At 35.8% G+C, this 14,516-nt stretch overlaps 1 protein-coding gene across 1 annotated transcript in view; it reads right to left on the bottom strand.

Moving 5' to 3' along the window:
- Nucleotides 1-9,866, bottom strand: part of LOC110777232 (U11/U12 small nuclear ribonucleoprotein 25 kDa protein-like) — a 45,912-nt gene extending 36,046 nt beyond the window's left edge. Inside the window, exons 1-2 of the mRNA XM_056831433.1 lie at nucleotides 9,530-9,866; nucleotides 9,330-9,435 (exon numbers count right to left, since the gene is read on the bottom strand). Of these exons, the coding sequence (XP_056687411.1) occupies nucleotides 9,330-9,435; nucleotides 9,530-9,791 (368 nt within the window). The 5' untranslated portion in view covers nucleotides 9,792-9,866. The remainder of the gene's footprint in view (nucleotides 1-9,329; nucleotides 9,436-9,529) is intronic.
- Between the last annotated feature and the right edge of the window lie 4,650 nt (nucleotides 9,867-14,516).

The following is a 14,516-nucleotide window of genomic DNA, read 5'->3' as shown; positions in this document are numbered from 1 at the left end:
TACATCAATCTAGTAATAGTTTTCGCTCAGCGAGGTGTTACTTATTGGTCCTAAAGGGGCAAGGTACACAAATAATTGTGAGTACATGTTAGTTTTGGTGAAACTCAACGATATAAGTAAGGAGTCCTTTTATGTCGTGGCAAAATCGATAGGTTTACCTAATAAGTTCTTAGACGTACCTATCAACCAAGAATAGTTTCTAGACTATTAGCAAAAGGCTTTTGCTTACCTAAGATGTTTTAGGATTAAGTCGACAAACTGTGCTTAGTTCTTCAATGATTTTAGGATCTTGGAATCATTTTATTCACACCTGCCGGAACACATAACTTGAATAAAATGCTTAATAAACATTGAATTATGCATGTATGCTAGAATTTAAGTTTATTAAGAGAAACTGTGAATGGTTATTTATTTGTTTATTCTTTTCAATTGTAGTTTTTAAAATGGCAAACAACAATTCATTCAACATTCGATCAATTCTCGAAAAGGAGAAGTTGAACGGGAAAAACTTCCTTGACTGGCAAAGGAACTTGCAAATAGTTCTTATGCAGGAAGAAAAGGAGTATGTCCTAGAAGAGGCGATGCCCGAAGCCGCAGGCGACGGGGTCACTCAGGCAGCCCTCAATCGTTGGATTGATGCCAACAAGGATGTGAAATGTCTAATGCTCGCCACCATGAGTGCGGATCTGCAGAAAACGTTCATCAACTCAGATGCTTTCACAATCATCAGTGAGTTGAAGAACATGTTCCAAGATCTGGCTCGAGTCGAAAGATTCGAGACTCATAGGCAAATTCTTGAGACCAAGCTTAAGAAAGGCGAGCCCGTAAGTCCACATGTTCTCAAAATGATTGGACTCATTGAGAATATGAGTCGGCTGGATCAGCAATTTTCTCAGGAAATGGCTATAGACACCATCCTCCATTCTCTTCATAGCGGGTATGATCAGTTCAAACTGAACTACAGTATGAATAGTCTGGACAAAACGCTCACTGATCTTCACGGTATGCTGAAGACCGCTGAAAAGACGCTCAAAAGTGATAAGCAGGATGTGCTTATGGTGCGTGGGGGCAAGTTCAAGAAATCTGGAAAGAAGAGGAATGCTAAGAAAGGTGGCAACAAGGCCAGCCCAACTAAGCAAACTGGCGCCAAATCTGTAAAGAGGAAGGTCAGTCAACCCACTTCTGAATCCGAATGCTTCTACTGCAAGAAGAAGGGGCATTGGAGGAGAGATTGCTTGAAGCTAAAGGAAGATCAGAAGAAAGGAACAGTCGTTCCATCTTCAGGTATTTTTGTTATAGACTGTATACTTGCTAATTCAACTTCTTGGGTATTAGATACAGGTTGTGGCTCACACTTATGTTCCAATCCATTGGGACTAAGAAGAAGTAGAAAGTTAAGCAAGGGTGAAGTCGACCTACGAGTGGGAAATGGAGCACGGATTGCTGCATTAGCTGTAGGAACTTACTATTTGTCGTTGCCCTCCGGGCTAGTTTTGGAACTGGAAGAATGTTTCCATGTTCCAAGTCTTACTAAAAACATCATTTCAGTTTCTTGCTTAGATGCTAAGGGATTTTCCTTTTTAATAAAAGACAATAGTTGTTCGTTTTATTTTAAAGAGATGTTTTATGGATCTCTAGATTAGTCAATGGACTTTATTTATTAGATCACGACAAACAAGTATATAACATAAATACCAAAAAGGCCAAAAAGGATGATTCAGATCTCACCTATCTGTGGCATTGTCGATTAGGCCATATAAACTTGAAACGCTTAGAAAGACTTCAAAAGGAAGGAATTCTAGAACCATTTGACTTAGAGGATTATGGTAAATGCGAATCATGTTTACTTGGCAAAATGACAAAGCAACCTTTCTCTAAAGTTGGAGAAAGAGCAAATGAACTATTGGGTTTAATCCATACAGATGTATGTGGACCAATGAGTACAAATGCTAGAGGTGGTTTCAGCTACTTTATCACTTTCACTGATGACTTCAGTAGGTATGGTTATGTCTACCTAATGAAGCATAAGTCTGAATCCTTTGACAAATTCAAGGAATTTCAGAGTGAAGTAGAGAATCAATTAGGCAAGAAGATTAAGGCACTGCGGTCTGATAGAGGCAGTGAATATCTGAGCTATGAATTTGATGACCATCTGAAAGAATGTGGAATTCTATCAGAATTGACTCCTCCTGGAACACCACAATGGAACGGTGTGTCAGAACGGAGGAACAGAACCATGCTAGACATGGTCAGGTCAATGATGGGTCAGGCCAAACTTCCATTAGAATTTTGGGGACATGCACTAAATACAGCTGCACTCACTATAAATAGAGTTCCGTCTAAAGCTGTCGAAAAGACTCCATACGAATTATGGTTTGGAAAGCCTCCAAATGTGTCTTTTCTTAAGATTTGGGGATGTGAAGTATACGTCAAACGATTAATTTCAGACAAACTTCATCCAAAATCTGACAAATGTATCCTTGTGGGCTATCCAAAGGAAACAAAAGGGTATTACTTCTACAATACATCTGAGAACAAGGTATTTGTTGCTCGAGATGGTGTCTTTTTGGAGAAAGATCACATTTCCAAAATGACAAGTGGGAGAAAAGAAGACCTCGAAGAAATTCGAGTCGAACAACAAACTCTAGAGAATGCTCAAGATGACATTCAGGATGAAACTCAGAGATCTTTAGAAGAATCTGGTGAGAATCATGGTCAAACTAGAAATGTTACCCCGCGTAGATCGTAAAGATATAGATCTCAATCGGAAAGGTACTTAGGTATTTTGACGAACGAGAGCTATGACGTTCTATTACTTGAAAGTGATGAACCTGCGACTTACAAACAAGCTATGACGAGCCCTAGCTCCAAGCAATGGCAAGAAGCCATGCAATCTGAATTAGACTCCATGTCTGAAAACCAAGTATGGGATTTGGTCGATTTGCCAGATGGCTACCAAGCCATTGGAAGCAAATGGGTTTTCAAACTGAAAAAGGACAAGGATGGGAAACTTGAAGTTTTCAAAGCTAGATTGGTTGCAAAAGGTTACAGGCAAGTCCACGGTGTGGATTACGATGAAACCTTTTCACCAGTTGCAATGCTAAAGTCTATTCGGATAATGTTAGAAATCGCTGCATATTACGATTACGAAATATGGCAGATGGATGTCAAAACTGCTTTCTTAAACGGCGTTTTAACAGAAACTGTGTTTATGACACAGCCTGAAGGTTTTGAGGATCCAAAGAATGCTAAAAAGGTATGCAAGCTAAAGAAGTCAATCTACGGATTGAAGCAGGCATCCAGGAGCTGGAATATACGTTTTGATGAAGCAGTCAGTGACTTTGGTTTCATCAAGAACGCAGACGAATCTTGTGTATACAAGAAGGTCAGTGGGAGCAAAATTTCTTTCCTAGTATTATATGTCGACGACATATTACTTATCGGAAATGACATTCCTATGTTGAACTCTGTCAAGATTTGGCTTGGGAAATGTTTTTCGATGAAAGATCTAGGAGAAGCACAGTACATATTGGGCATCAAGATTTACAGAGATAGATCTAAAAGGATGATTGGACTTAGTCAAAGCACTTATATCAATAAGGTGCTTGATAGGTTCAAGATGGCGGACTCCAAGCGAGGCTACCTACCCATGTCTCATGGAATGACTCTAAGCAAGACTCAGTGCCCAAAAACACTTGATGAGCGTAGACGAATGAATGGGATTCCATATGCATCATTGATTGGTTCAATAATGTATGCTATGATATGTACACGCCCGGATGTTGCGTACGCACTCAGTGCTACGAGCAGATACCAGTCAGACCCAGGAGAGGCGCATTGGACTGCAGCCAAGAATATTCTGAAGTACCTGAAAAGGCACAAAGATGACTTCCTGGTCTATGGTGGAGATGATGAATTAATTGTTAAAGGCTATACGGACGCAAGTTTCCAAACCGACAAAGATGATTTCAGATCACAGTCTGGGTTTGTCTTCTGCCTCAACGGAGGAGCAGTAAGCTGGAAAAGTGCTAAGCAAAGCACCATTGCGGATTCTACAACTGAAGCGGAGTACATTGCTGCACATGAAGCAGCAAAGGAAGCTATATGGCTAAGGAAGTTCATAGGTGAACTTGGTGTAGTCCCCTCCATTAAAGGACCAATTGCCCTGTATTGTGATAATAACGGAGCTATTGCACAGGCAAAGGAGCCTAGACACCACCAGAGAGTCAAGCATGTACTTCGTAGATTTCACCTTCTACGAGAGTTCGTTGAAAGAAAGGAAGTCAAGATAAGCAAAATTGGAACTGATGACAACATATCAGATCCATTGACTAAACCTCTGCCGCAGGCGAAGCACAACTCGCACACTGCAGCTATGGGAATCAAGCATATTGGAGAATGGCTTTGATGTCTCTGTTTAATGTTTTAAAGTTTTAGAGTTTAAATCTTTGTAAAACATTATTGGTTAATCATTCACAATAAATGAAGAGAATTCATTTTTCCATTTAATTTGTGGTTTATTAAATGATGAGTCCCTTCAATTTGACGATATATTCAAGATAGACTGTCAGGACCAGTCCTGTGACTAAGAAATGTCTATCAAGTGAACTTGAATGTCAAAAGTTGAAAATGGTCCCTAGTCGGAGTTTTCTATAAAATTGGACGCATAGAAAACGTTAGACGATTAGAATGCAAGATGACTAGTAGTTCTGTTTCTTGAACTATGTGGACATGGCAATGTCATAATCATTTGCATAGATACTTACTTTGTGAAGACTAGTATCGGACAAGATCTATGAAACTTTACTGTAAGAGATGAAAATCTGTCATAAGTAAATTTCATTAAAATTATTAGACACTAAATCCTCAATACCTGAGTGATTTGAGATTACTTGTTTGAGAACTGGTTGCTTTGACGTTGACCAACCGTCGCACCGTAAAAGGAGGCTATAAAGGCAACGCTCAGGTAATCACCTATCAAACGAAGTCTAATCTCAAGATCGCAAGATTGGGATTGTCCTCCCATAAATCGGGATGAGATACTTAAAAGCTGTACAAGGCCACTCGGAGAGCTAGAAACTGTGAAATGCATGGCCGTGCTCGGATGAATCATAGGCTATGATTATCTGTTTATTTGATCAGTTGAACTCTGAAACCGAGGAACACCTCTGGACATAATAAGGATGACAACTCTTACCTTATGTTCAAGAGCAAGCATCGAGCGACAAAGGAATTAGGAAATGCACACTTGTCCCTAAGGACAAGTGGGAGACTGAAGGAAATAATGCCCTTGGTCCAAGTATGCATTCAATGTTAAGTCTAATAAATGCGGTTCAGTATTAATTAACAAGTTAATAATTCAGTGAGATCAAGTGAGCTGAATGCCTAGCTAGAGGCCGCTTCAGTTCAAGTGGAATTAATGATATTAATCCACAGCTTACTCTTGACTGAACCCGTAGGGTCACACAAATAGTACGTAAACGGATCAAGTATTTAATGGCATTAAATACTCCATCTATGGATATTCGGAATCGACGGATCTTGGTTTCAGTGGGAGCTGAGATCGTCACAGGCAAGAAATGAATACTCCGGAAACGATGATATTGCCGGAAACGGAAATATGGATCCTATCGGAAATATAAATATTATCCAAGTCGTAGATATTGCCGGAAACGGAAACATGGTACGTATCGGGAAATATTATCGGAAATAGAAATATTTGCCGGAATCGGAAATATTGCCGGAAACGGAAATATTGTCTGAATCGGAAATATTATCGGAATCGGAAAATAATTCCGGAAACGGAAATATTAAATATTTGTTCGAAACGGAAATAAATTCCGGAATCGGAAATGTTAAATATTGTTCGTATCGGAAATGAATTCCGGAATCGGAAAATTAATCGGAAGCGCGTCGTACGAATTAGCATCGGACGAGCTTGCTAGACGAAGGCCCAGCACGAAGCCAGGCCCACGTCCAGCAAGGGAAACGCGCGCCACAACACGCCAGCCCCAGCGCGCGCCCAAGGCTGCGGCAGTCGTGGGCTGCGATGCTCGGGCTGTGCGCGCGCGCGCATGGCGCCCCTCGTGGGCTGCTTTGCGTGCGTGGGTGTTTGTGTTCACATACGAAACCTAAAACGTACAGGATTCGTTTAATGATTAAATTCCTAATCCTATTTGATAAATTAATTAAATAAGAGTTTAATTAGGATTCTAATTTAATTAATTCATATCCTAATAGGATTCCAATTCTCTTTCCATACCCCTATAAATATGTGGCCTGGGTTCACAATTTATAATAAGTATTCAAGTATTCAAAGTGAGTTTTTGAGAGAAAAATTCAGTCACATTCCTTGCCTAAAAGTGCCGAAAATTATTAGTACCTTAAGGGCGATTCTAGTTGGTCAATCTTAAGGCGGATCTGGACGTGCTGTGGACTATCTACGGAGGGACGACACTTGGAGTCCTAAAGACTTGTTCTTGTTCGGTTCGGGCGCAGCCAGGGAAGGCACGCAACAAAGAGTATGCATCTAAACTATGCTATATGATTATGTGTAAATAATATGTATTCCTGGCTAAATGGTTTTTCCGCATGATTTATGAATTGTCATATGTATCATAACCTAACACTAAAATCCTCATGTGCATCAATTCCTCACTAAAATCCTTCATGTACATCAATAAAATTATATTCTCCAAAAACTTGGAGATCTTCCTAAACCTCCACTCCAAGTTTGAAGGGGGGCGTTGAAGGATACAAAATCAGCAATTAGTAAAGTCGCCAAGTGTATAAAAAAGCGCAAAGCGCACTAAAACGATATGAGTCCTAGAGTCTAAGCGCAAGGGCAAGGCGCGCGCTTCATCGAAGCGAAGCGCACTTTTTAGGAATTCAAGGTTTCTTTACTACTATGCATATATATTACTAAAATAACAACAAAAATAAATAAACATCACATTTGCTTCCAAAAAAATATTACTCTTTATTTTAACAAAAATAAAGCATACTTCGTATAACATAGTGTTTATCAAGAACCTAGGGCCGGCTGTTGTGACTGTTGTCTTCTCCTTTTCTTCTTTTTCCTTTTCTTTTGGACTCTTGGCCCACTTTCTATTGTTAAAGATTAAAATAGGGGGTGGTTCAAAACACAATAATAACATATATAAAAAAAACATTCAACGTAAAGATAATAAAAAAACAAAAGAATTTCAATGAAGCGTCAAAAAAGCGCTAGCGCTTTGCCCGCTTCATGCTCTTCGGCGCGCTTAATCACAAACGCTTCGCTCAGACCTACTTAAACGATATCTGAAAAGAGCAAAATTTATAAAATGAGCAAAAATTACACTTGGTGCAGTTAGCTCTAGGTGCACATAAGGATTATCAGGGATAGACCTTCGTATTCTGGTGATTTCCTTCAATCTTTAGTTTTAAATTTTTATGTATGAGCTTTTTGGTGTGTCATAAACCTTTATGAAATTGATTTTTTAATATAGTAACTTCAATTTATCATAATAATAGAAGAAGAAAGAGTGGAGTCTTTCAAAGTCTTGTGGTTCAACTATAAATCGCTTGTGTTATTTCCTTGGTGGAATATTCTTGCGTTTATCTGTTTATTTGTCTAACTTTTGATCTTGTCAGATTATACTACTTGGGTCAAGTAACATAAGGGCTACTATTGTTATGGTTTTAGAACGCCAATAACTCGTAATTAAATAGGGTTCGCACCAAGTTGGGTGTGATTAGTAACACACACGGAACTGAAAATTTGAATCCAATTACATTATGCATTTATGCCAATTCGAGAAGGAATGACCTTTTTCTCCATGTATCACCCTTTATGCTACCAAACTTTGTACTTCAGCTATAATCTCAAATGCAACAAACCGAGGTCAGGGGCGGATCCATGAATTTACAAATGGAGTTCCAAAAAAATTTATGATTTGCTTTTTAATATCTCATATTTGCTCCTTTTAGGGAGTTAAAGTTGAAAGGTAAGCATTAAAATATTTTAAACACTATTATAAAAGATGTGGAGGATTTATGAACTTTAATTTTTGGTTTTCGTAACAGTAAAATTCAATACCTAATCCAAATTACAACAATAAGTTTGGCGCAATTTCAAATAAAATGGGAAAAAATAAGATGAGTTTTCATACTTCGATGGAGATTTACTTTATTACCATTGTTGTTGAACAAATAGCACACAACGACACTACTAAAAAAATAGGAACACTATTTTCAACGCTTATGGGGCATTATGCTATTATATAATTAGGGCCTCTAAGTTTAAAAAAACATGCAACTACAAGTCTATAAAAATGGAGTATAAATACATTACTTATACGTAATCATTTTGAAGAAAAAAATATCATATGATATCTTATGGCAACATCCTCTTAGTAGGATCCGTACCCAAGTATCTTAGTAGGATTCGTACTAAGGTATCTTATGCAGCATAGTAATCAAGCAACCACTAAGATACAAGTACAATTCAATGTCTTTATTGCAAGATAACTACTCATATATAAACTATTCAAATGCAATTAATTACCACAATATCAGTTTAACAGTTTTTTTTTTAAATGGGGGTCCTTTTGGACCCATCCAGGACTATATAGGTCCGCCCGTGGCCGGGGCATTTCATTTGGTAAATAAACCCCCAGTGTAAAAGGAATTCATTCGCAAGCCAAAGCTTTTGTAACAACATTTAGAAGCACACATTATACCTCTATGAATCTCTACCCTATTATTGGGCAGAAGTGTCTCAATTTCACTCATTTCACAAGGAACTCTGCCACCACTAAATATCACCTCAAAGAATCACTACTAAATCTTTACTGCAACTTTTACTAAAAGCTCAAATTCACCAGAAAGTACAGTTAGACTACTTGTCAAGAGAAAAACAATTTGAAGATTGTCATACATACTAATCTTATTAAGGCACCCAAACCGAAGGAAGTTGCATAAGAATGGCAATAAACACTAGATCATCAACAAACTATAATTTACTCCATCTCTTTGAAGGCAGTTGTATAAAAACGGAAATTAACACTAAAGCACCCCGAGACTATTTTACTCAACCTAGTTGAAGACAATGGCATCATAACAGAAATGAACACAAGAGCACCACAAGCTATAATTACCACTAATTATCTACCTAGGTGAGTCGAAACATTATGAAAGTAACTAATTCATTCATTTGCGCCTATCCCTATATTTCCATGCTCAGCCTTTTCAAGTGGATTGCAGGAAGTCTAATAATAGCAATAAACTATACAATCACGAAAAATACTCCAAAGAGAAAGTCTAAGAAACAAGAAAGAGAGTAGTACCAAGAAATATGACGATGACCCATCTGTGATTGTTCCATTTCAGTAACTTTCTTCTTAATACACAGTTTCAAATCCTTCACCGTAGCCGAATTCATGACCACAACATCTAGAAAAATGAGACAGCAAAAAGCTCGTAAAAAATAAAAATGCACACCAACTGTTTGTGAAAATTCTTGAGAGAAAGAAGAGAGAGAAAATACCAAAGGAGGTGGAGTCGAGCTTGAGTACAGAGATACGCATGGCACTTCCGAGTTCTAAGCTGATAAGGGTGTCGACATCGGATAAAGATGGCTTCTTTGGGACATCTGAGAGAATGGGGTCATCTAGTAATGCGGCTAACGTTGAATTCAGCTTTGCCCTTTTCGCGTTCTCACTGCAGTATACTACGCCTCCGCCTCCACCACCACCTTCTCCGCCTCTGCCGCCCGGAGTTGAGCCCTCGTTCTTCTCACTCCATTCCATACCCCGCTCTGTAACTCCCTAACGGCCTAACTACAAAACCGTTGGACTCTTGCGGAGATTGGAGAAGATAAAAAAAAAATTAAGGAAAAGCTTAGGTTTCATTCAAAACTAATATTTGGGCCGGGCGATAGCCCGGGTTGATACACATATAAAAAATTTAAATAAATTCAATACTTTTTTGATAAACAAATTAATTCATTGATAAAAAGTAATACGATATCTACATAAAGATTTAAATCTAACAAATACATAAAAGTCGAATCAAATAAAAACTTTCTTTCACCATAACTACGATCGTAGTATATCAAACATTCTGTATACCCTCTTTTATATCGCTGTGATTTGCAGCCTTCATTGACGAGGGGGTCTATAGATCTGTTGTAGCCGTGACAAATATGATTTCCGTCTGATTCGTCTGATTATAGTCGAAAGATTGACATCCTCTTCGATCCCACATAAATCTTTACCAACGAAACAACCTGAACTAAACTAAACACACAAAACTTAACTAAAAACAAACCCACAGTAGGGGTACTTACTACACCGAAATAATAAAATCCACCATAGGGGTACTTGCTACACTGAAACTATCTTGTTTTATTGAAATCTAACGCAAAAACACAACAGAATTGAAAGAGAAGGGGCGGAAATAACCAAATTTCCGAAGAAAATTGGTTATTTCCGCCCTAAAAAACCCTAATCTTTGTAAACCCTAAAAGAGAGAGAAAGAGGGAGAGAGGGAGAAGCGGCTAAATAAATACTTTAGTCTAAATAAATTCAATACTTTCTATTATTAAATTGTCATTTATTATATTTTGTTATGAAAAAATGACATATAATTTGATTTGGAGTAGTGGTTAATTGTTTGGTTTACAATTAGAGGTCACGAGTTCAAGACTTGTACCACACATATTTATCATTTTTAAATAACTGTGTATGATATGGAACATTGAAATGAGATTAGTGTGAGTGCCACGTGGCACCAACGTCTTTTAATATATTAGTATAGATATGATTTATGCACTCGGGTCACAGTGCTCCTGTGCACCCCGTTTTTAAATGAACATATAGTTCAAATACAAATAATATAAATTAACACTATACTAAACCGGGTCCATAGCATGGACCAGGGTATTATAGGCATTACAACTTTCTTAGCAACTGAAAACAAGTGACTGTCACGTGCGGTTGCGTGTAATATATAAACTAATTTGAATTTTTTTATTTCATTTTTTGCGCGTTTCAACTTCCTGCAATTCTCTCTCAATTTCTCTCTCCTCTCTCAAATGTTTCTCAATTTCCCTCTTTCATTCAGTTTCATCAATAATTTCTAGGTTTTGTGTCCAAATCAACTCAAAAATCACTCAAAAATCATCAAAAAATCACTGTGTTGTTTGAATTTGTGTTACAATGGTGGAAAAGAAGGCAATTACTGTTTCTAAAAAGGACTTTGTCGTCGGTTCATCGGAACAACCGCCGAATGAAGTTGTTCAAACTCGTCCACGGCGTAATCAACCTTCTGGTATGTTTTTGAAGTGATTTCAGTGGTTTATTTTTTGAGCGATTTGATTTGCATGTTGTTTTGTTGAAATTAGGGTTTGTGTTCGTAATCAACCTTCTGGTATGTTTTTGATGTGATTTCAGTGGTTTATTTTTTGAGCGATTTGATTTGCATGTTGTTTTGTTGAAATTAGGGTTTGTGTTTAATATAGTTAGTATATGAATGATATAGTTACCTTTATTTTATTTTTTGAAGTGTTTTTATAGTTACCTTAATGTTCGTTCTGGTTATTTTAGTAGTAGTTTTTACATTAATTATATTTTTAACAACAGTTACTATTATTTTAAAATAGTAACTATGTGTTTAAAATCGTGACTATGTGTTTAAAATTGTTACTATGTGTTTAAAATAGTTACTATGTGTTTGAAATAGTTACTATGTGTTTAAAATAGTGACTATGTCTAATAAATAGTTACTTTGTTATAAATAGTTACTATGTCTAATTAACAGTTACTATGTCTAAGAAATAGTTACTATGTACTCTATGATTTAAACAGTTACTATATATGTACAATAGTTACTATATGTTATAAATAGTTACTATGTCTAATAAATAGTTACTTTGTTACAAATAGTTACTATGTCTAATAAACAGTTACTATGTCTAATAAATAGTTACTATGTGTTATAAATAGTTACTCTATGATTTCAAAGGTTACTATATGTTTGTAATAGTTACTATATCATTCAAATGGTCACTATATTCTATTATGGTTGCTATATGATTGTAATGGTTACTATATAGTAATATTTTGTCTTATAATTGTTTTGTTTTCAGTTGCTAAGGATTATGTGGGCATAAAAAAGAACAAAAAGGCTGACAAGCGCAAAACAAAAGATATTGAGCTTGAACCTGAAATCGAACCAATTGAAGAACCAGAATCTAATCAACTAGCTTTACAAAATTCTGCTTTGGTTGACGTTCCACATCCTGAATCTTATCAACTTCAGTCACAAGTTCTGAAAGAAGTTGGCGCTGATGGCCTTCCAATTGTGTAAGTGTTAATTTAATTTATATATAGTTACTATATGTTTTAAGTAGTTACTATATCTTTGTAATAGGTACATACTATCTTTATTTTGTAAACAGTTACTATATGTTCTAAATAGTTACTATATGTTTTAAATAGTTACTATATGTTTAAACATGTACTATATGTTCTAAATAGTAACTATATGTTTTAAATAGTTACTATATGTTTTAAACATTTACTATTATGATTCCAAAGGTTACTATATGTTGTTAATAGTCACTTATGTTCTAAACAGTTACTATATCTTCTAAATAGTTACTATATGATTCCAAAGGTTACTATATGTTCTAAATAGTTACTATATGTTATAAATAGGTTCTATGTGTACTATAGTTACTATATTATTTGAAAGGTTACTATATGTTTTAAACAGTTACTATATCTTCTAAATAGTTACTATATGTTTCTAATAGTTACTGTATGTTTTAAACAGTTACTATGTGTTCTAAATAGTTACTATATGATATATAAACCTGACTTACTTTCATTATTCATTATTTTCAGGTTTAATTTTGATACACAATGTTCACGAGGATCATTGTGTAAATTAATTAAAGACTTCTCTCCTGATCAAAAGGCAGCTGTTCAAGAGATAGGGTTTGGAGGATTGTTAGGCCTTCCATTAAGTCGAAAAAACACTCAGATGATGTACTGGTGCATCAAGTGCTTTGATGGAGTGAGTTCTCTGTTTACTATCAGTGATTCCAAGCAATTTCAAATCACTGATTATGATGTGTATGATTTGTTTATGCTCCCCCTTTCTGAGTTGGAGGTTAAAGGGGTTAAACGTGGCCGCAATTCCACTAATCCTGATTTTGATTTGAAGATCAAGTGGAGAAAAGAGTTCGGTTTTGAAGAGGTCAATGCTCAAATTCCTCTAAGGTTGCTTGAGGAAAGGATTAAATTGTTGACAGATGGTGGTGATCTGTTTAGACAATTATTTATTTTTGTTGCTTTCTCTACATTTTTTACTCCAACAACCAATAGGACTGTAGATTTGAGATTGGCTAAGGCTTTGGAAGATCCTAAAATGATTCCCAAATACAATTGGTGTAAATACGTTCTTGACGTATTATGTGAGGAAACTGTGAAATTTAAAAATTGTTTATTGAAAGGCAGAGATCAAAAGACATTTGGAGGCTGTGTTGTGTTTTTGCAACTTGTGCATTTTCAGAGGATTAAGTTTAGGAATTCCAGTAGTATTCCTGATCAATTACCTCTTATTCAGCATTGGACATCGAAGATGGTAACCGATCGGATTCATGCTGAAAATGCCAATATGAGTGCATTATATGGTTCTGGAATTTTGGAGAAGGAGAAGTATCCAATTTCCAAAAAGTTTGTTTTTGTTGATGGTCAAATAGATTTAACACAAATAAATTCTATTTCGAAAGAAAATGAAGTTGGCAGCAGTGGGGGAAGAGCTGAAAAGCCCTATGTTGGCTGTCGAATTCCAAGTCGGCGTCCTAGGATTCTTCAGTTTGAAATCCCTAAATCTCATCCTACTGATGAAGAAATTTTCTCCAAAGCCATTGATGTAAGTTTACTTTATTATTGATATATTTGTCAATATATAGTATAGTTATTTTTTATATGCTATAGTTATCTTTTATACACTATAGTTATCATTATCTTTGGTTTAGTAAATGTAGGTATATATAGTTATCTTTTATATTCTATAGTTATCTTTTATGTACTATAGTTATCTTTCATACACTAAGTTACCATTACTTTGTTTTAATAAACAGTAACTATATGTTCTAAACAGTTAGTATATGTTATAAATAGTTACTATATGTTTTATATACTATAGTTATCTTTTGTATACTATAGATATCTTTTATATACTATAGATATCTTTTATATACTATAGTTACCTTTTATTTACTATAGTTATCTTTTATTTTCTATAGTTATCTTTTATATTCTATAGTTAACTTTTATATAGTTATCTTTATACACTATAGATACCTTTTCTTATAATATTTGTTGTACATTTAATTAAATTTTCATTTTATGTTCCATATTTAAATTTATGTATTTTGTTTTTTAGGATTTTCATGGCCAGTGGTTGTTGATGAAGAGAGATTTGGATGTAGTTTCAGCCATCCATGCTGAAGAGCTGCTCAA

Source organism: Spinacia oleracea, chromosome 6 (genome assembly GCF_020520425.1).
Source record: "Spinacia oleracea cultivar Varoflay chromosome 6, BTI_SOV_V1, whole genome shotgun sequence".
Classification (NCBI taxonomy): Eukaryota; Viridiplantae; Streptophyta; class Magnoliopsida; order Caryophyllales; family Amaranthaceae; genus Spinacia; species Spinacia oleracea.
Note: the sequence above shows the minus strand (reverse complement) of the source record. Positions and strands in the feature narration are given on the sequence as shown.